Source organism: Carcharodon carcharias, chromosome 11 (genome assembly GCF_017639515.1).
Source record: "Carcharodon carcharias isolate sCarCar2 chromosome 11, sCarCar2.pri, whole genome shotgun sequence".
Classification (NCBI taxonomy): domain Eukaryota; kingdom Metazoa; phylum Chordata; class Chondrichthyes; order Lamniformes; family Lamnidae; genus Carcharodon; species Carcharodon carcharias.
Window position 1 is genome coordinate 23,579,764 of NC_054477.1, and position 20,481 is coordinate 23,600,244.

Below are 20,481 nucleotides of genomic sequence, written 5' to 3' on the forward strand. Positions count from 1 at the left end.
CCAAGGGCGGGATGAGGTTTCCGTCATTAAATTAATTTTAAAAATTGTTTGCACAGGATTTTCATGTTGTGTATGTTTGGGTGACTGTTTCTGATGTGTGGCACTTTTTCCGGATTTTGGAATCTATTTCTATTGGATTTGAATTCTTCAGCTTCCTGAGGCAGCGCTCACTGTACCTTCAGGGAGGTTTCTGTGAGCGCTGCCCCCCCCGCACCCGTGCTATCTTCAGTGTTCGCCTTCCTCCCACCCCCACCTCAGCAGTGCTGAGCATTTCAGTGTGCCCTTCACGCTGGCTGGCCATTAATGGCCACTCAGCATAAAATCCCTGTTGGGGGCCAATTGCGGGCAGCGGGCCGTTTCCTGGCTGCGCCCGGGCCCACTGACCACGTCCGCCCACTGACCTCAAAATTCTGGCCCTGGTTTCAGTTCCAGGGAGAGAAACCTGCAGGGTCAGCTTCAGGGAGGGAAACCTGCCTCCCTTACACAGTGTGACCTACTCCTATCCTTAGGGATGGACAATAAATGTTGCCTCGTCCAAATTCAAGTGAGAAATTCAAGAGATTTTTGTCGTGTTTTAATTACAGGTGTAGGCTTAGGCCATTCAGCCCCCAACCTGTTCAGCATGGCTACACCTGAACTCCACTTAATTGTTTTTTTTTTTCATTTTCCTTGATATCCTAACCTAACACGAATTGATTGCTCAGTTTTATACTCTACCCCCACCCCTCCAAAACAATATCTCTTCCCTGAGGTATGGTGCCCAAAAATGAACACCATAAAGCCGGTGGAGTATGACAAGGGTCTGTACAACTGAACTGACACTTCCTAACTTGATGCCCTCGAGACAGGGCAATGGTCCATTAATCCTTTGGATTACTTATGCACCAGCTTTTCATGCTTTGTGCACATGGACATGACTTCTCTTTGGCACTAACTAGCATCTCAGCATTGAGAAACTGGTTGAATGTAGTGGATATGGCAGGTGACATAGAGACTAAATCATGTCTTTTAAGTATTTCTATCTTGCTGGTCAAGCTTTGCTTTTACAACTGATGTTCTCTGGGGAACACTTAGACTGAACTCGGTCTTTATAATTCCTTCCCTAATACCCATCAGACCATCTTCTATGTTGAAAGTGACTGGAATGTGGTTGTAAATTGGCTTTTCTCCACAAAGCAATCAAACATTGCCTTGGTACACTCGGATAGGGTTTGTGTTAGTGAATCAACTCTAAAATGTTGCTTTGCATTTCATTTTAAATTGGTTGGAATTATCCACATGGGAGTTGAGTGTGTTGATAGTGTTGGCAGTGCTCGGGCTTGCTACTGCAAATCATTGTAAAGGCTCAAGAAAAATGATTTAAAGTGCAAGCTATTTGTGAATTGTTTTGAGTGTAAGATACTGTTGTATAAAAGGTCAGCTTGTCTTGAAGATACAGATTTCTGCCCCTCATAACATAAGAAATAGGAACAGGAGTAGACCATTCGGCCCCTCAAACCTGCTCCGCCATTCAATAAGATCATGACTGATGATCTTGAGTTGTGATTTCCACATTCCCATCTCACCCCGATAACCTTAGATTCTTTTACGCCAAGGGAATCAACCTATCTCTGCCTTAAAAATATTCAATGACCCCGCCTCCACCACCTTCTGAGGCAGAGAATTCCAAAGTCGCACAGCCCTCAGAAAAATTCTCCTAATCTCTGTCCTAAAAGGACAACCCCTAATTTGAAAACAGTGCACCCTGGTTCTGGACTCACCCAGAAATGAAACATTCTTTCGATGTCTTACCTTGTCAAGGCCATTCAGGATCTTGTATGCTTCAATCAAATCACCCCACACTCTTCTGAGCTCCAGTGGAAAGAAGCCCAATCTGTCCAACCTTTCCTCATAAGACAACCCACTCATTCCAGGTATCAATCTAGTAAACCTCTTTTGAACTGCCTCCAATGCATTTACATCCTTCCTTAAATAAGGAGACCAAAACTCCTCTCAATATTCGCGGTGCAGTCTCACCAATGCCCTGTATAACTGAAGCACTTACTTTTATGTTCAATCCCTCTCGTGAGAGAATCTAGAACTAGGGATCACTGTTTAAAAATAAGGGGTCACCCATTTAAGACTGAGGTGAGGAGGAATTTTTTTCTCTGAGGGTTGAGTCCTTGGAACTCTCTTCATCAAAAGGCAGTGGAATTAGAGTCTTTGAATGTTTTTGAGGCAGAGGTAGATTCTTGGTAAACAAGGGGGTGAAAGGTTATTGGGGTAGGCGGGAGGTAACAATCAGATCAGCTATGATCTTATTAAGTGACAGATCTAGCTTGAGGGGCCAAGTGGCCTACTCCTGCTCCTAATTCGTACGTACGTACATACACACATACACACATACATACACACATACATATGTATGTACGTATTGCTCATTCATCTTGAGCACTGGCTTGTTTGAGAGAGGCGCACTTAAACATGCAGTTTATATTTTAAGACTACTCAAGCTACTGCATTATTAACAACTGAATTTTCCCAAAATAGAACAAACATTTAACAGAATGATTGATTAAAAAGAAACCATTTGCACATGGGCCAATAGCTTCACCAATAAGCCTTTCTGTTCCATTTCCTCCCTTCCTCTGCCATGCTGTCCAATTTCAGATGTGTAGCAGTTTAGCTATAAATGATGAGGATTGTTGAATCTTTTTCAATCTCCAGATGATTTAGAGGCTGGATTGTGCTGTTCACACTGTATGGTTGTCCCTGGAATCAAGCATGACTGAATCATCAGATATTATTTCTCAGTTGCTGCTAGGTGGTTACTTGTGACTGAGCCCAATGTGTAAAACACAGCACAGCACAGTATAGGCTGGTCTCCCTGAACAGCCAGTCACTGGTTATGGCCACCGTGTGGTTTTTTGATTTTTTTTAAAAAATTACCCTGATGTTTTTTTTCAAAGTCAGGGACATTGCAATCTAAGCTTCTTTCCCTCCCAGTGTTTGTGGGCTCACTAAATGTCCTGAGGTTGTTTCTCATTGTATTTTTGTTCTTTTTTTTTTGTTCAGTCCAGGGCTACTTGCCCTTTTCAGTTCCCATAATGTGATTCAAAGCTGCGGTTCGTTTAACACCTTGTTGATCATAATTGTACTTGTTCTTGACAAGACTTCAGCATTGGAAACCTTGGGCCAAATTTTCATGCCTCCATCCGTGTAGGAATGGGCACGTTCCTGTTGCTGGCGATTTTTAATGGTGCTAAATGGCCTGAATGGTGAGAAATGGCCCAACTCTTGATTCCTGCCTCAAAGGGGAAGATCCAGGCCCTTGTCTTATGCCTTCAGCACATCTTCAGTACAATTCTGAGACTGGACACCATTTTTGCACCACAGATCTTCAACTTCATCTCCAGTGCACCAGTTAAGGCACTAACAGCCTTGGAAAGATTCCAGTGCTGCCCTGCAGTTGGGTCAGCAACATCAGCAAAGCTCTGGACTAGGTGCCAATCCATGACAACAATGCCTACCTCGATTGGAAAATCGCTAGCTTTGTTGCTGAGTGATTTTGGAGTCCTTCACCTGCTTAGCATGTTTGTTGGCTTTGACGTAATGGTTTGTCTGAAGGTCCATAACACAGTAATGTTCTTCACTTGTTTGTGTGACCCAAGAGATATGGGTATGCTACAGCTTCCCCTCAAAAGAAATGGAAGAATTCCACATGCTACCTGCAACACATCAAATGGCACGACATCGCCAATGCTGAATTCAAGTTGAGCCGTTGGGCTGGTTTTGATGAATACTCCCTAGATGAGTGTGCCTTGCTGAAGAACTGAGCAAGTTCAACCATTGGCCGGCTGATTAGCGTCCCATGGACTGTGACATATGCCACAGATGGATGCAGCCTTCAGCACAGGACAACCAAATAGTGGGACAAGTATTAAAAGACCAGGGCAATTCAAAGAACTTCTATGGTTCTATATATCTGAAGATACGCTTGAGTTTCACCCATTGAGAGACAGAATAGCAACTTCATCCAAAGTCAGTGCTCATTTTGAAATATTAATAAATCTCTCAACTATAAATGTTAAATAAGCCATCAAAGACTGAAGAGGTATCTATCTGCCACATCTATGGCCCCTGCCAATGAGGACTGCATCTCTTCCCTTTAATGAGATTCAAAGGCCATAATGCAGCATGCAGTTGAAGAATGTATTAAAGCGTTGTCCAAATGGAATCTGTGCAGAAATTTTGGATTCCGAACTTGAGCACAAAATCTGGATTGAAACTTCGGTGCAGTGATGAGGGGATGCAGTAATGTCCAATCTGCCATTTTGTTTTTTTTTGAGTTGTCAGTCAACTCACCACCCACTTAGATGAATGTAAAGATTCCGCTGCACTATTCAAGCGCAAGCAGCGGTATTTCCTTGGTCTGCTGCTCAACTTCTATCCTTCAACCAACACTAGCAAACCGACCATCAAGCCATTTAACTCGCTGTGGGACCTTGTGTACAAGATTATTCGTAAATTGCATCTCTCAAACCAAGGGTTTGGGAAAACACGACACTGCTTATTTTAAAAATAATTCAAAACACAGCCTTCTGCTTAAGGACCGGTGGTATGAGGAAATACGTACAATTTGCCGGTCTCTCTCTTGTCCTTAGCACTTCTTTTAAAAGGTAACTGTAAACTAGTGTTCTTTTTAATTCATTCACAGGATCTGGGTTTTGCTGGTAAAGCTAGCATTTATTGCCCGTTCAGAATAAAGGACGTGATGGTGAGCTGCCTCTTGAGCCGCTGTAGTCTTTTGTCATAATGATTTGGTGCAACTGAGAGAGGATTGCTAGGTCATTTCAGAGGACAGTTAATAGAGTTAACCACATCGCTGTGGATCTGGAGTCGCATATAGGCCAGACTGGGTAAAGACAGCGGATTTTCTTTCCTGAAGTACGTTAGTGAACCAGGTGCTGTTCTGTTGAAGGGTCATGAGGACTCGAAACGTCAACTCTTTTCTTCTCTGCCGTTGCTGCGAGACCTGCTGAGTTTTTCCAGGTAATTCTGTTTGCATTTTTACAAAAATCTGGTAGCTTCATTTTCACCTTTACTGATACTATCTTTCTATTCCAGACTTATTTAATTAAACTATTTTCTTAAATAATATTACAAAATTAGCTAAATTTAAATTCCCCAGATGCTGCGGTGGGATTTGAACTCGTGTCTCTGGATTATTAGTCTAGTAATGGATTTCAGTTGGGCAAAGCTTAATTTCATTTGATCTAGTATGGCCTTTGAACCTTGTCAAGGGAAGATAAACAGCTCTTGGTGGCAGGAACCATAGTTTGGTAGATAGTAAGGCACCTCTTCTGTCTTTGGCTTATTTAACATCTGCAATTGAGAGACTTATTAATGTTTCAAAATAAGCACATTTTGGATGAAGTTGTTGGTATTCTGTGTCTCAGTGGTTGAAACTCCCACTATACTACCATATCCATAAGTTACTGTGCACGGGGTCAAGCTGAATATTGCTGAAAAAAGAGACATGTTGAAGCTTTTCGTCTAGCACTCATCAGGACACTCTCCAGAATACCAATATAAGGGGAAAACAACAATTTATACTATATGTGAAGAGAGTGCCGATTGGTTGGCAAGTGTCGGTGCCATGGAGAATGCACCACTGATGGTGACTGACAGTTAACTGCCAAGCACTGTTTGAAATTTAAACCAGGCAGCTTGACCCTGATTGGTTAATTCACTGATTTATTGCCTTGACCAATCAGGATCGAGCTGCCTGGTTTAAATTTCAAACAGTGCTTGGCAATTATCTGTCTGTCACCATCAGTGGTGCATTCTTCATGGCAATGACACTTGCCAACCAATCGGCACTCTCTCCACGTGCAGTATAAATTGATGTTTTTCCCTGCGAGTGTCCTGATGAGTGCAAGACGAAAGGCTTAGGCATGTCTCTTTTTTCAGCAATCCTAAAATTCTGTACTATCGAATGACTATAGGTTCAAGTTATTAGTTCTATAACATAGAACTTGATGTGTACTTTCGGCTTTTTATTGAAGTATTTTTTTTGCTGACTGTATCAGCCAATTTGTCAATTAAAGTCTGAGAACTTTTTTTAGCAAGGTTGTCATTGAACAGCTGTGTTATTGTAATGCGATTGCAATTGCATGATTCAACCAGGTCTTGGTCACTTGAGTAACTTTCAAGCAATAACTCACTAATCTCAGTTGCAACCAGCATTTGGGTGGAAAATGGGAGATCAAGTCATTTCTGTTGGATCCTGCTGCATGTTATAGTTTTGAGGACCATACGCTGATATGTGTGTGCTCAAGAAGGTTATAAAGATCCTCTCGGATCAGCAGGTTTGCCCTATGAGAACCTGAGCCAGATAGATCAAGAGGATCTCTGGTTCCATCCTGAGTCTGGGCTGAGTCAGCTGCAAGTGGGCTTGAATCTGCAGTTGGATTCCTCCTCCTTCTAAGCTGTATCAACTGCCTGCTTTCTAATTCTATTCTCACCTCTCCTCACTGAGAGCGGCCGACTGGACCACAATACATGTTTTTGGCATTCTGAATTTAAGTGAACATCAGTGCAAGTAACCGAGTATTGTACTAATGATATATGAAGCTTTTATTCCAAATAGTTATCCAGTTGTGGGATGGACATCACTGTTAATGACACCACACCCTGTGCCCTACCTCTTTCACTTTTGACCTTCCCTTCAAATGTCCCTCCATTACCCTTTTTTAAAATTCTTTCATGGGATGTGGATGTCACTGGCTAGGCCAGTATTTATTGCCCATCCCTAATTGCCCTCATTCAGAGGGCATTTAAGAGCCAACCACATTGCTATGGGTCTGGAGTCACATATAGGCCAGACCAGATAAGGATTTACTTCCCTAGAGGGCATTAGTGAACCAGATGGGTTTTTACAACAATCGACAATGGTTTCATGGTCATCATCAGACTTTTAATTCCAGGTTTTTATTGAATTCACATTCCACCATCTGCAATGCAGTATTCGAACACAGGTCCCCAGAGCATTACCCTGGGCCTCTGGATTACCAGTCCAGCGACAATACCACTACTCCATCGCCATCTTCCCCCACCCCCCCATCTTGAGCAACTGTCTGCCAACCTAGGGCTGCCCCCCTCCCCCACTCACTATCAAGCTGCCCCTCGACACTCTGGACCTGCTCCCTTGTCACTCTTGATCTGCCAACCATCATCCTCGACCCTCCCTCTATCACCCTTGACTTGTTCTCAGTTACCCTTGATTCTTCTGGCCTCACCATTGACCTTCCCTCAATTGCTCTTGATCTCCCCTGCCTTCAGTAGAGATTGGCCTTCCCTCTGTGGTCCAGCTCCCTCCCTCCTGTCCCCCGGTGACCCTTCTTAGGGCCACCAAGACCCAACCTCCCATGGACAGCCACCACCCGAGCCCAACGCAACAGCTCTGCCTCCTCTCCCCTGGTCCAGCAAAGCTCCCCTACAAGAAAAGCAGCTCCTACTCACTCCGAATCCACCTGGAAGACTACCTTGCCTGCTGCACACCACCTTTTAAGCAGTTATGAATCTGAAGGCACATGTTTCTCATTTGCTTCCAACTTAAGCACAAAGATGCAATTTAATCTGGTGACCATGTGTTGAAATGAATGTGCATGATATGCTAATTAATTAAATAAAAACTAATTAATTAAAAATGGGTTCCCCCATTTGACATCAGAGACCACGATCTGCCTTTAATCCACCGCCAACTTACTTCCCAACTTTCTGCCCACTGTTGGGAAGCTGACAGTTCGCCTCCCATACAATTAAGTCCTCCCGCCTGCCTTGTTTTCGGCTCCCAGGAGCTTCACTAGATTCCGCTAAATTTGTTTTGGGTGTCAGTCCCGGGATGAATATTTGGTAAGGCACTGTGGAGGTCTAGCCTGCTTTTATTCAAAATAGTGCCCTTGGGATCTTTTCATGCCCACTCGAGAGTGCAAACAGGGGTCTTGGTTTAACATCTCACCTGAAAGACGGCATCTCCGGCACCGTAGCTCTCTTTTTCGGTGTTGCACTGTAGGGTCAGCCTGGATTATTGTGCTCAAGCCTCTGAAGTGGAAATTGAGCCCCCAACTTTCTGACTCCGAGATATGAGCACTACCAATTGAGCCCCAGCTGGCACTTAAATGTCCCATTTTCTAGTTTTGAAGGAAAGGCCTAACTGTAGAGATTTTAAAGCAGCTGTCCTGTACTGAATCGTTTTTGCATGTAGCATGAAAAATTCAGAGCTATCTTCTTTTTAGTTATAATAGATACCTCTTCCTTTATTCTGTTGGATAGGTCACCTGCTCCTTTGTTCAAAGTGCCCTCAAAGCTAATGGGTCTGCAAATTATGAGTGTAGATTGAGAGAAGCCACTTCCCTGGTCGGAGAGGGCACAATCTTAAATTTGGAGCTAGGCTCTTCAGGGGTGACATCAAGAATTCTTCTTGGGATGGCGGGACTGTCTTGTGAAGACAGATTGGGGAAACTGGGCCTGTATTCTCTGGAGTTCCGAAGAACGAGAGATGATCTCATTGAAACCTACAAAATACTGAAATGGATAGACAGAGTAGTTGCAGATAAGATGTTTCCCCTGGTTGGGGAAGTCTAGAACCAGGGAACACAATTTCAAAATGAGGGAGAAGCCACTTAGGGCCGAGATGAGGAGAGTTTCTTTTACTCAGAGGGTTGTGAATCTTTGGAATTTTCTGCCCCAGAGGGCTGTGGATGCTCAATCACTGAGCATGCTTAAAGCAGAGATTGACAGATTTCTAAATGCCAATGACACAAAGGGATATAGGGGAGATAGTGTGGGGGAAAAGGCATTGAAGTGGATGATCAGCCATGATCGTACTGAATGGCAGAGCAGGCTCAACGGGGCTGAATGGCCTACTCCTGCTCCAATGTTCCTACGTTCACACAAAAAGGACTTAGTGAAAATTGGAACTCTCTTTTCTTGCTGTCCTCCTAATACATCCAAAAAAGCTGTTGAGGCTGGAGGTCAATTAAACACTTCAAAACCGAGATGCATGGAGCTTAATTAGAAGCACAGCAGGAGAAGCAGACTATTGAGCCCCTCCAGCCTGCTCTGCCATTCAAAGAGATCACGACTGATCTGTGACCTAACACCACAACACCTACCTTTGCCCCCACATTCTTCAATACCTTTGGCTAACAAAAATCTATCAATCTGAGCTTTATAGTTAATAAGTAATCGAGCAACAATTGTTGTTTGTGAGAGCGTTTCAAAGTTCTACCACCCTTTGTGTGAAGAAGTATTTCCTAATTTTAATCCTTTTAAATGTCTGGCTCTATTTTTTTTGATTCTGTTTCAACCCCAGGTTCCTGAATGACTGGAAACAAGTTCTCTGTATTGGCCCTACATGTTCCCCTTAGGCAAGGTTACAGAACCAAGGCGATTAGTTGGAGATATAATTAAATCTGTCGATTATTGAACAAGGGAGATGACAAGTCCCAAAACTACACATCAAACACTCATAATATTCTTATTTCTGAGATGCAACTTTTTTTGAGATTCCTTTATGTGACTTTATATAAATCACTTATCTGTTCTGTGATCTTGTAGTTCAGAGGTTGAATGGCCTACTCCCTATTCCTGTGTTCCTTCCTATTATTGCTATGAGTTTATTGGACTGAGCATGAGGATGCACTCTGATCTAAGCTACCTGCTGGTTCAGTGGGGAATATATCAATAACTATTCACTGGTGTAGAATCAAACAGCGGAGAAAAGGCCAAATGTTCCTGTACTGGCTCTTTTTGAAAGCCATCAGTTAGTCCCATTCCTCTGTTCTTTCCACATAGCCCAGCAAAATTTGCCCCATCAAGTATTTATCCATCTCCCTTTTTGAAGGTCATTATTTAATCTGCTTCCATCATCCTTTCAGGCAGAGTATCCCAGGCCTCTAGCTCTTTAGTTAATCTGTGTCCCCTGGTTAAACAACCCTTAAGCCACTGGAGATAGTTTCTCCTTATTTACTCTTATCAACAACCTTCGTGAGAAGGTGACAGATTTCTGTCTGCCGTCATAACCAGACTGGTAATAGATGTTGCCAGAGCTCATCACCCTGCTCTTCCACCTGTCAGCTCCCTGCAGCTGTCTTCCCATTAAGCTTTTCCAATCCTGGCTCAAAGCCATCTCTTCATCTTGAGAGGTTGCTGATCTTGAGCCATGCATAACAGGTGCCCGAGTGATTGATGCTCTTCCTTTTAATTCAATCTCAGGATATAGGTCTCACTAGTAAGGCTTGCTGCCCGTGACAAGGTGGTGGTGGGCCACCCTCTTGAATCGCTGCAGTCCGTGTGCTGAAGGTACTCCTATAGTGCTGTTAGCTAGCAAAATCCATGATTTTGAACCAGTAATGATGAAGGACTACGCTATATGTCCTTGCCAGGATGGTGTGTGATTTGGAGGTGTTGGTGTTCCCACGCACATGCCTTTGTTCTTCTGGGCGGTGGAAGTTGCAGATTTGGAAGTTGCTCCATTGAGATGATGCAGGTTAACCTGTGGGTTGTGCACATGGCACTCTTGTTATTACATGCAGGCTGCTTCTGTGATAGCTAACGAACTTAATGAATAATGCCCCAGCAACACTAGAACTAACCTATATTGAAAAATCTGTTGCAAATGGACGATGTAACAAGCATGCTCCTTAACGACTGATGTGCTTGTTTTCAGGACTCTTGGTAGGAGTGATCCTCAGGTATGGCATCCCCTCCACGAACAGCCACGGCAAGGTTCCCATTGGCTGTGCACTACAGAACAGGGCAGTGACTACACTACTGGTAAATGTCAGTGGAAAGTTTTATGAATATTCCTTGAAAGGGGAAATCAATTCTGGAGAAATAAACAATGTGGAACAAGATGACATGTTAAGAAAGGTAAGAGGCATTTTATCTTCAGTATTGCAGTCTCTGATTTGATTTATTTGAAGTTTAATGCAACCACCACTACCTTCTCTTCAAATCAAGGATCACCTTCAAGACCTCAGATTGTTCATTAAAGAAATTTCACAGCCAAAATTGAGAAATTTGATTCTCAAAACAGCAGTGCACATCCCAGAATCTCAAAGCAAAAACAGAATTTGGCTTGGTTGGCTACCATAACTCAGTGCTCCTGCCCGTCCCTCTGATGTCAGATGCTGGCGGTCCTGTGCATTTCCAAATTTATAGCTTCTACTTCACCTCTGGCATTTGCAGTTTCTCTTATTTCTCTTCACTGTTTGAGATTTTGGAAGGATTGACAGAAAGGAAAAGGCGGTGGGCTATCCTTGTCAATAAGGGTTGAGACCTGCACAGTGGAAAGAAATTACCTTGGCTAGGGAGATCAGGATGTCGAATCAGTTTTGTTGGAGGTTTTTGATAAAAAAAAATGGCAAAAGAAAGAAGTCACTGATAGGAACAGGCTATATGCCCCATAACACTGGCTACACTGTAGGACAGAATGTAAATCATGAAATAATGAGATTTGTAAGAAAGATACTGCGCCAATCATGGGCAACTTAAATCTTTATTTAAGTTGGACAAATCAAATTGGCAAAAATAGCCTTGAGGACAAGTTCCTCGAGTACATTTGAGACATTTTCTTGGAACAGGTACGTCCTGAATAACTAAGGAACAGGCATCTAGAAATCCTGTAATGAGACATGATTAATGGCCTCATAGAACTGATGTAGAAAAGAGTGATCGTAACATAGAATTTCACATTCAGTTTGAGGATGAGAAACTTGGGTCTGAAATTAGAGCCTTAAAACTTAAAGGCAATTACAAAGTTATGAAGACAGAGTTGGTTAAAACTAGATTAAAAGGTAAAATAGCCGATAAACAGTGACAGACATTTAAGGAGATATTTCATAATTCTCAATGTAGATTTCTTCCATTGAGGAAGAAAGACTCCATGAGAAGGATGAACCATCCATGGTAACTAAGGAAGTTAAGGATGGTATCACATTGAAAGAAAAGTCAAGCAATTTTGCCAAGATTTGTTGTAGACTAGAAGATTGGGAGCATTTTAGAAACCAGCAAAAGATGACTATAAAACAATAGCGGGAGAAAATAATTGAGGAGAGTAAGTAGCAAGAAATATAAAAATTGACAGTAAGACCAAGTATATAAAAAGAGATTAGCTAAAGTAAACATTGGTCCCTTAAGAGGGTGAGACTGGAGAATTAATAATGGGAAACAAAGAAATGGTAGAGACTTTGAACAAGTATTTTGTATCTCTTTTCGTGTTAGAACACCGTACACGCATCCCATGAATCGTGGAAAATCGGGAGGCAAAAGGGAGCAGGGAATTTAAAACCATCAGAATCACTAGAGAAAAAGTACGGGAAAAACTAATGGCACTAAAGGCTGACAAATTCACTGACAGCCTGCATCCTAGGGTCTTGGAAGAAGTGGCTACAGATATAGTGGATCCATTGGTTGTAATCTTCCAAAATTCCTCAGATTCCAGTCCGAACAGATTGGAAAACCCAAAATGTTACGCATCTATTCAAGAAAGGAGGGAGACAGGAAGCAGGAAACTATAGGCCAGTTAGTCTAACATCTGTCATTGTGAAGAATTAAGGAAGTAGTAGCAGGACGTTTAGAAAATCATAACACAATCAGGCAGAGTCAACACGGTTTTGTGAAAGGGAAATTGTGTTTGACAAATTTATTGGAGTTCTTTGAGGACATAACAAGCAGGGTGGATAAAGGGGAACCAGTAGATGTAGTAATTTAGATTTGGCTTGCCTTATGAAGAAAGGTTGAACAAGTTGGACCTATACTTGTTGAAGTTTAGAAGAATGAGAGGTGATCTTATTGAAACATGTACGATTCTGAGGGGGCTTGACCGGGTCAATTCTTAGTGGATGTTTCCCTCATGGGCCAGTCTGGAATCGGGGGGCACAGTTTAAAAATAAGGGGTCTCACATTTAAGACTAATATGAGGAGGAATTTCTTCTCTGAGGGCTTTTAGCCTTTAGAATTCTCTTCCACAAAGCAGTGGAGGCTGAGTCTACGTTACAAGAGTGACTACACTTCGAAAGTACTTCATTGATTATAAAGTGCTTTAAGACGTTTGGTTGTGAAAAGTGCCATATTTTGAATCATTGTATATATTCAAGGCTGAGATAGACAGGTTCTTGAACTATTAATGGAGTCAAGGGTGGTGGGGGAACAGGCAGGAAAGTGGGTTGAGGCCATGAACTTATTGAATAGTGGAGCAGGCTCAAAGGGACATATGACCAGCTCCTGCTCCTGATTCTTTTTTTCTTGCTGAAAATTCATAGCAGTAAGTTGGGTTTCTCCTTAGGTCAGGGTGACATTTCAAAAGAAAGAACTTATTATAGCATCTCATCGCATTTCTCATTAACATCCCAAAACACTTTCATGTAAATTGCTTTAAGTGTAACCGCTCTGACCTGGGCAACTGCGTCAGCCACTGTGTCCCTCAGCAAGGTCTCACCAACAGTGATAAAACAATTGACCCGTTAATTTCAATTGTTGCAATTTGATAAGTGGATCTTTGCAACTTGTACCTCGGTCCCCTCTTGCTCGTGGTTTTGCCGCCTTTTGAAGTCAATTTATTAGTAATTGCCTCAATCCCTTCTTCCTAATCATTCCCCACCCACCACCCCTCCTACACACCTCCTTCCCGAAACTATTTCAGGTCTTGCTCATGCCAGACACTGCAATTCTGTCCTGTTTTCAGTTTCCTTTTGATTCTTTTCCCTGTCCTTTGCCATTTATTGAGTAGACAAACAGCAAGTATGGTTTTTATAAAACTCCAAAGAACAGCAATCAACATCTTTTCACATGGCTGTCCAACTGAGACATTAGGTCAAGAGTATCAAGGGTTTTTTATTTGCACTTCTGCTGAAGAAAACTGAGTTAAATGACCGTGACCCCAAAGCACAATGTGAGTAATACTGGAATTAGTTCATCTTAATCTGGGGTTTCTTATTCATCCTTGAGTTTGAGCGTCACTAGCAAGGCCAATATTTATTGTCCATCCCCTATTGCCCTTGAGAAGGTGGTGGTGAGCCACCATTTTGAATCGCTGCAGTCCATGTGGTAAACGTACCCCCTACAGTGCTGTTAGGAAGGGAGGGAGTTCCAGGCTTTTGACCAGCAACAGTGAAGGATATATATTTCCAAGTCAGGATGGTGTGTGGTTAAGAGGGGAACTTGTGGGCGGTGGCGTTCCCATGCATCTGTTGCTGTTGTCCTTCTAGGTGGTAAAGGTCGCAGGTTTGGAAGGTGCAGTTGAAGGAGCCTTGGCTCATTGCTGCAGTGCATCTTGTAGATGGTGCACACTGCTGCCACTGTGCCAAGGTGATGGAGGGAGTGAGGGTTGAAGGTGGTGGATGGGGTGCTGATCAAGCAGGCTCCTTTGTCCTGAATAATGTCGAGCTTCTTGAGTGTTGTGGGAGCTGCACTCATCTAGACAAGTGGAGAGTATTCCATCACACTCCTGCCTTGTGCCTTGTGGACAGGCTTGAGGAGTCGGGAGGTGAGTTACGAGCTGCAAAATTCCCAGCTTCTGACTGCTCTTGTAGCCATGGTATTTGTATTTTGAGTGCTGCAAAGGTTCATCACCCACCCCCTTTGCGATGGTACAATTGACTTCAAGGTCCTGTAAATATGTAGGGGGAGGCATCAGCTCAGGTTTTTAATCCAGTGATTTCAGTTTGGGTGGTATTATGTCAGTGCGAGTTAATGACATCATAGCTCAGCTGTGATGTTCCTGTGGTTGAATAGCATATTCATACTTCTCTAGGTTCACACATGAGAAGGCGGATGCCACTGGAGGCACCTCGAGGAAGGGCAGAAGAAACTTCTACCCCAACCCCTGTGCTGCATTCTTATATCCACAGGGACGGGGAAATGGGCAATTCTGCTCAGGAGCAATCTAATGAGGATCTGGGAAGGAGGCTTGATTTTACTGCATGTATTTTTTCTACCCCTACCACAGAGTTTAAGTCATCTTGTATAAAAAGAAAAGAAAAAGTCCCTAAATAACTGTCTGGTTAAATTTGCACTGCAGTGGATCTCCCCTAACAGTCCAACTGCAACCAGGAATCCACTACTTGGAGCTACTTCCCCTCAATCTGTTGTGCAGCTCTGCGGTGGCTGTTTTTTTTTTAACAGAAACTAACTTGTGTTTTCTCAATGTTCCTGTTATTTAATTGGAATAATAATATGGATTGCGAAGAAGTACAATTTGTTGCAATTTTTTTCTTTTTTCCTGACTATTTTCTGCCTTCCTCTTTTAACACATAGAAACATAAAAACATAGAAAATAGGAGCAGGATAAGGCCTTTCGGCCCTTCAAGCCTGCTCTGTCATTCAATATGATCATGGTTGATCCTGTATCTCAATGCCAAACTCTTGTTCTCTCCCAATACACCTTGACCCTTAAGTGTCTAGAAATCTATCTATTTCCTTCTTAAATATATTCAGTAGCTTGGCCTCCACAGCTTCTGCGGTAGAGAATTCAACAGGTTCACCACCCTCCGAGTGAAGAAATTTCTCCTCATCTCAGTTGTAAATGTCCAACCCCGTATCCTGAGACTATGATTCTTTATTCTAGCACCCCCACCCCCCACCCAGCCAAGGGAAACATCATTCCTGCATCCAGTCTGTCCAGCCCAATCTCTCCTCATGAAACAATCCTGCCTTCCCAGAAATCAGTCTAGTGAACCTTTGCTGCACTCCCTCTATGGAAAGTATATCCTTTCTTAGATAAGGAGACCAAAACTGTGCACAATACTCCAGCTGTGTTCTCACCAACGCCCTATACAGCTGCAGTAAGACATGCTTGCTCCAGTTCTCAAAAACTCTTGCTATAAAGGCCAACATACTATTTGCCTTCTTAACTGATTGCTTTCATTGATTGGCGTACAAGGACACCCAGGTGCCTTTGTACATCAACACTTCCCAATCTATCACCATTTAAATAATACTCTGCCATTCTGTTTTTCCTACCAAGTGGATAACTTCACATTTATCCATGTTATACTGCATCTGCTATGTATTTGCCCACTCACTCAACCTGTCAAAATCACCTTGAAGCCTCTTAACATCCTCTTCACCATTCACATTCCCACCTAGTTTTGTGTCGTTAGCAAACTTGGAAATATTACATTTGTTTCTCTCATCCAAATCCTTGATATATATCATGAGTAGGATGGGCCCAAGCACTGATCCCTGTGGTTCCCCACTAGTCACTGCCTGCTATTCCAAAAAAGACCCATTTATTCCTGCTCTCTGCTTCCTGCCTGCTAATCAATTCTCTATCCATGCCAATGTATTATCCCAATCCCATATGCTTTAATTTTGCACACTAACCTCTTACATGGGACTTTATCAAAAGCTTTCTGAAAATCCAAATACCAAGCATCTTCAGCTGCTTCATTAATGACCTTCTTTCCATCATAAGGTCATCATAAGGGGATGTTCGCTGATGATTGCACAATATTCACCACATTTCATGACTCCTCAGATATTGAAGCAATCCTTGTCCAAATGCAGCAAGACCTGGACACTATCCAGGTTTGGGCTGACAAGTAGCAAGTAACATTCGCGCCACACAAGTGCCAGGCAATGATCATCTCCAGCAAGAGAAAATCTAACCATTGCCCCTTGACTTCCAATGTCATTACCATCACTGAATCCCCCACTATCAGCATCCTGGGGTTACCATTACCAGAATCTGAACTGAACTAGCTATATAAGTACTGTGGCTACAAGAGCAGGTCAGATGCTGGGAAATCTGCGGAGAGTAACTCTCCTCCTGACTCCACCAACTACAAGGCACAAGTCAGGAGTGTGATGTAATATTCTCCACTTGCCTGGATGAGTGCAGCTCCGACAACATTCATGAAGCTTGACATTGTCCAGGACAAAGCAGCCAGCTTGATTAGCACCCCATCCACAAAAATTCACTCCCTCCACCACCAACGCACAGTGGCAGCAGTGTGTACCATGTACAAGATGCACTGCAGAAACTCACCAAGGCTCCTTAGACAGCACCTTCTAAACCTGCAACCGCTACCATCTAGAAAGACAAGGGCAACAGACAAATGGGAACACCATCACCTGGAAGTTCCCCTCCAAGCCACTCACCATCCTGACTTGGAAAAATATCACCGTTCCTTCACTGTCGCTGGGTCAAAATCCTGGAGCTCCCTCCCTAATAGCACTGTGGGCATACCTATACCACAGGACTGCAGTGGTTCAAGAAGGCAGCTCACCACCACCACCTAAAGGGCAATTAGTGATAGGCAATAAATGCTGGCCTAGCCAGTGATGCCTGCATCCTGTAAATTAACAAAAAAAAAATTCTATTGGTTCTCCTTTATCTATACTACTAGTCACATCCTCAAAAAGCTCCAGTAGGTTTGTCAAACATGGTTTCCCTTTCATCAATCCATGGTGACTTTGCCTCATCCTGTTGATATTTTCCAAGCATCCTGTTATCGCATCCTTTATAATAGACTCTAGCATTTTCCCTGCTACTGATGTTACACTAACCAGTCTGTAATTTCCTGTTTTCTCCCTCCTTCCTTTTTTAAATAGTGTGGTTACATTTACTACCCTCCAATCTACCAGGACTGTTCCAGGATCTACAGAATTTTGGAAGATGAAAACCAATGCATCCACTTCCATGGCCACCTCTTTTAGTACCCTGGGATGTAGATTATCAGGCCCTGGTGATTTATCGGCTTCCAGTCCCATTAATTTCTCTAGCACTATTCTTTTACTAATGCTAATTTCCTTCAATTCCTCCTCCTCACTAGACGTTTGGTTCCTTAGTATTTCTGGGAAGTTATGTGCGTCTTCAGTGAATTAAAGTTTCAGTTTACAGAATTAAAGTAGTTGTTTAATTGTTCTGCCATTTCCTTCTTCGACATTGTAAATTGTCCCATTGCAGACTGTAAGGGACTTTCATTTGTCTTCACTAATTTTTTTTTACACACTTAAAAGCAGACTGTAAAAGGTTCCAGATGTTCCTTGCAGGTTTACTCTCATACTCTAGTTTCCCCTCTTGATAACCTCTTTGCCCTCCTCTGCTGAATTCTAAACTGCTCCCAATCCCTGGTCGTGCTACTTTTTTGCATTCTCTTGCTCCTCGTTGGTGCCATGAATTCTGGTCACCCTTTGCTACTTGACCCAAGTGGACATTTATTTTGTGGGAGCTTTGATAGCAAATGGCAGAATAATGGCTTCAAAGCTGAACTGGGGCCCTAGTTTCATCTGATGTCCACACATACTCGGATCCCAGCTAAGTTTGTTGGGGTGTGATGAGGAGCACACAATTTTTATTTCTTTTACCAGAAATACAACCCAACTGGTGACTTGGTTAAGGGCGAATGTAGCACAGACTTTCCTGGCCTGTCCGCTTTAGGTAATTACTGGCTTAACCAGCCAAGTCTTTGGAGGTAAACAATCTTTTGGGAAGCTGTTGCATTATCAGTTTGACAGTACTTTATTATCAGAGATGGTCCCCAGCCTTTTTGCCCCAATGGTTGGGAATTCCATTTTGCTACTCTTGAACAAGTGACTAGAACCACTGAATGGTTTCAGCACAGAAGGAGGCCATTCAGCTCATCATCTCCAGAATAGTTCTCCGTAAGGGCTGCACAGCTAGTTCCACTCCCCTGCCCGTTTTCTGCAGCCCTGAATTTTTTTTCTCTTCAGACAATGAACCAATTCCATTTTGAAAGATAAAATTGAATCTGCCTCCGCCACACTCCTTCAGTGCATTCCAGATCTTAATGATTTGCTACGCTAACAAGCTTTTCCGCACGTCACCTTTGGTTCTTTTGGCATTCTCGTTAAACTGGTGTTCTCTAGTTCTCGATCCTTCCGCCACTGTGAACTGTTTTTCTCTATCAACTCTGTCCAGACCCCTCATGGTTTTTGAAAACTATGAAATCTCCTCTCAACCTTCTCTTCTCTAAGGAGAACAGCCCCACCTTCACCAATCTATCCACGTAACTGAAGTCCCTCATTCCTGGAACTATTCCCATAAATCTTTTCTGCACCTTCTCTAAAGCCTCCACATTTTTCCAAAAGCGTGGTGCCCAGAATTGAACACAATACTCTAGTTGAGGCTGAACCAGTATTCTACAGACGTTCACCATAACTTCCTTGCCTTTGTACTCTGTGGTCTTAATTTTCAGGATGGAAGGGGCTCAGTCCCCACCTTCCAAAGAATCGCTGAGGACATTTTCCTGCCAACTATAGCAGTCCCAATGCCATTTCACGCTCTAACAGGAGGAAGTCCTGCCAATCATCCTGGCCAGTTCATTTTCTGGTCAATGGTAACCCAAATAGTGGTTACTATTTCCCCACTATCTCAGCCCGATGTGTTATGTGCTATTTCATTTACTAGATGTGAGTTTGGAATTGGAATAGGCACACCTCCTAGTAGCATTGTTTTTGTTTAGCATTCCTCTGTCCCCTTTTTGCTGGAGAGGAAACAAACTGGGAAAGCAGACAGTACTGAATTCCAGTTCAGTCACAGAGAGAAGGCCCAAAAGCACTTGAAGCCCCAAATCTGGCAAGAGTCATCCACAAGAAGGAAGACAATCAGCAAATGGTATCTGAAGTATGTTATGAGTGCAAGTGTCCCATACTGATCCTTGCCTGTGTGGCAAAGTGTTGGACTTTCATTAGCTCTGCAGCATGCATTGATGTTTTCTCAGACTACTGAATGGACTCAGTGGAAATATTGTCTTACAGGATATGACAAATTTATTAGAGTTCTTTGGTATGTAACAAGCAGGGGAACCAGTAGTTGTAATGCATTTGGATTTCTAAACAGTATTCAGTAAGATGACTCATAAAAGATTACTGCAGAAGATAAGTGCTCATGGTGTTGGTGGTGATATTAGCATAGATGGAGGGTTGGCTGACTAACAGGAAAGAGTCTGGATAAATGATTAATTTTCAGGTTGACAAACCGTAACTAGTGGAGTACTGCAGAAATCAGTCCTAAGGCCTCAACTATTTACAGTCTATTTCAATGACTTGGATGAAGGGACTGAATGTAGTATAGCCAAATTTGTGATTGATACTAAGATTGATAGGAAAGCAAGTTGTGAGGGTAGAAAGAGTCTGCAAAGGGACATAGATAGGTTAAGTGAGCGGGTAAAAAAATTGGCCAATGGAGTACAATGTGGGAAAATGTGAGGTTGTCCACTTTGGAGGAAGAGTGAAAAAGCAGAATATTATTTAAATGGAGAGAGACTGCAGAATGCTGCAGGAAAAAGACGCCCAGATTCCTCTGGACATGAATCACAAAAGGTTAGCATGCAGGTACAGCAAATAATTAGGAAGGTAAATGGAACATTGGCCTTTATTGCAAGGGGAATGGAGTATAAAAGTAGGGAATCCTTGCTACTTTTCTACAGAGCACTGATGAGACTGCATGTACAGTATTGTGTACAGTTC

General features: G+C 42.8%; 1 protein-coding gene across 2 annotated transcripts in view; it reads left to right on the forward strand.

Moving 5' to 3' along the window:
* The window catches only part of slc9a7 (solute carrier family 9 member 7), a 228,767-nt gene that overhangs the window by 123,708 nt on the left and 84,578 nt on the right, over window positions 1-20,481 (forward strand). For both annotated transcript variants that reach the window (XM_041198855.1, XM_041198856.1), the window contains exon 2: window positions 10,715-10,917. In XM_041198855.1, the coding sequence (XP_041054789.1) occupies window positions 10,715-10,917 (203 nt within the window). The remainder of the gene's footprint in view (window positions 1-10,714; window positions 10,918-20,481) is intronic.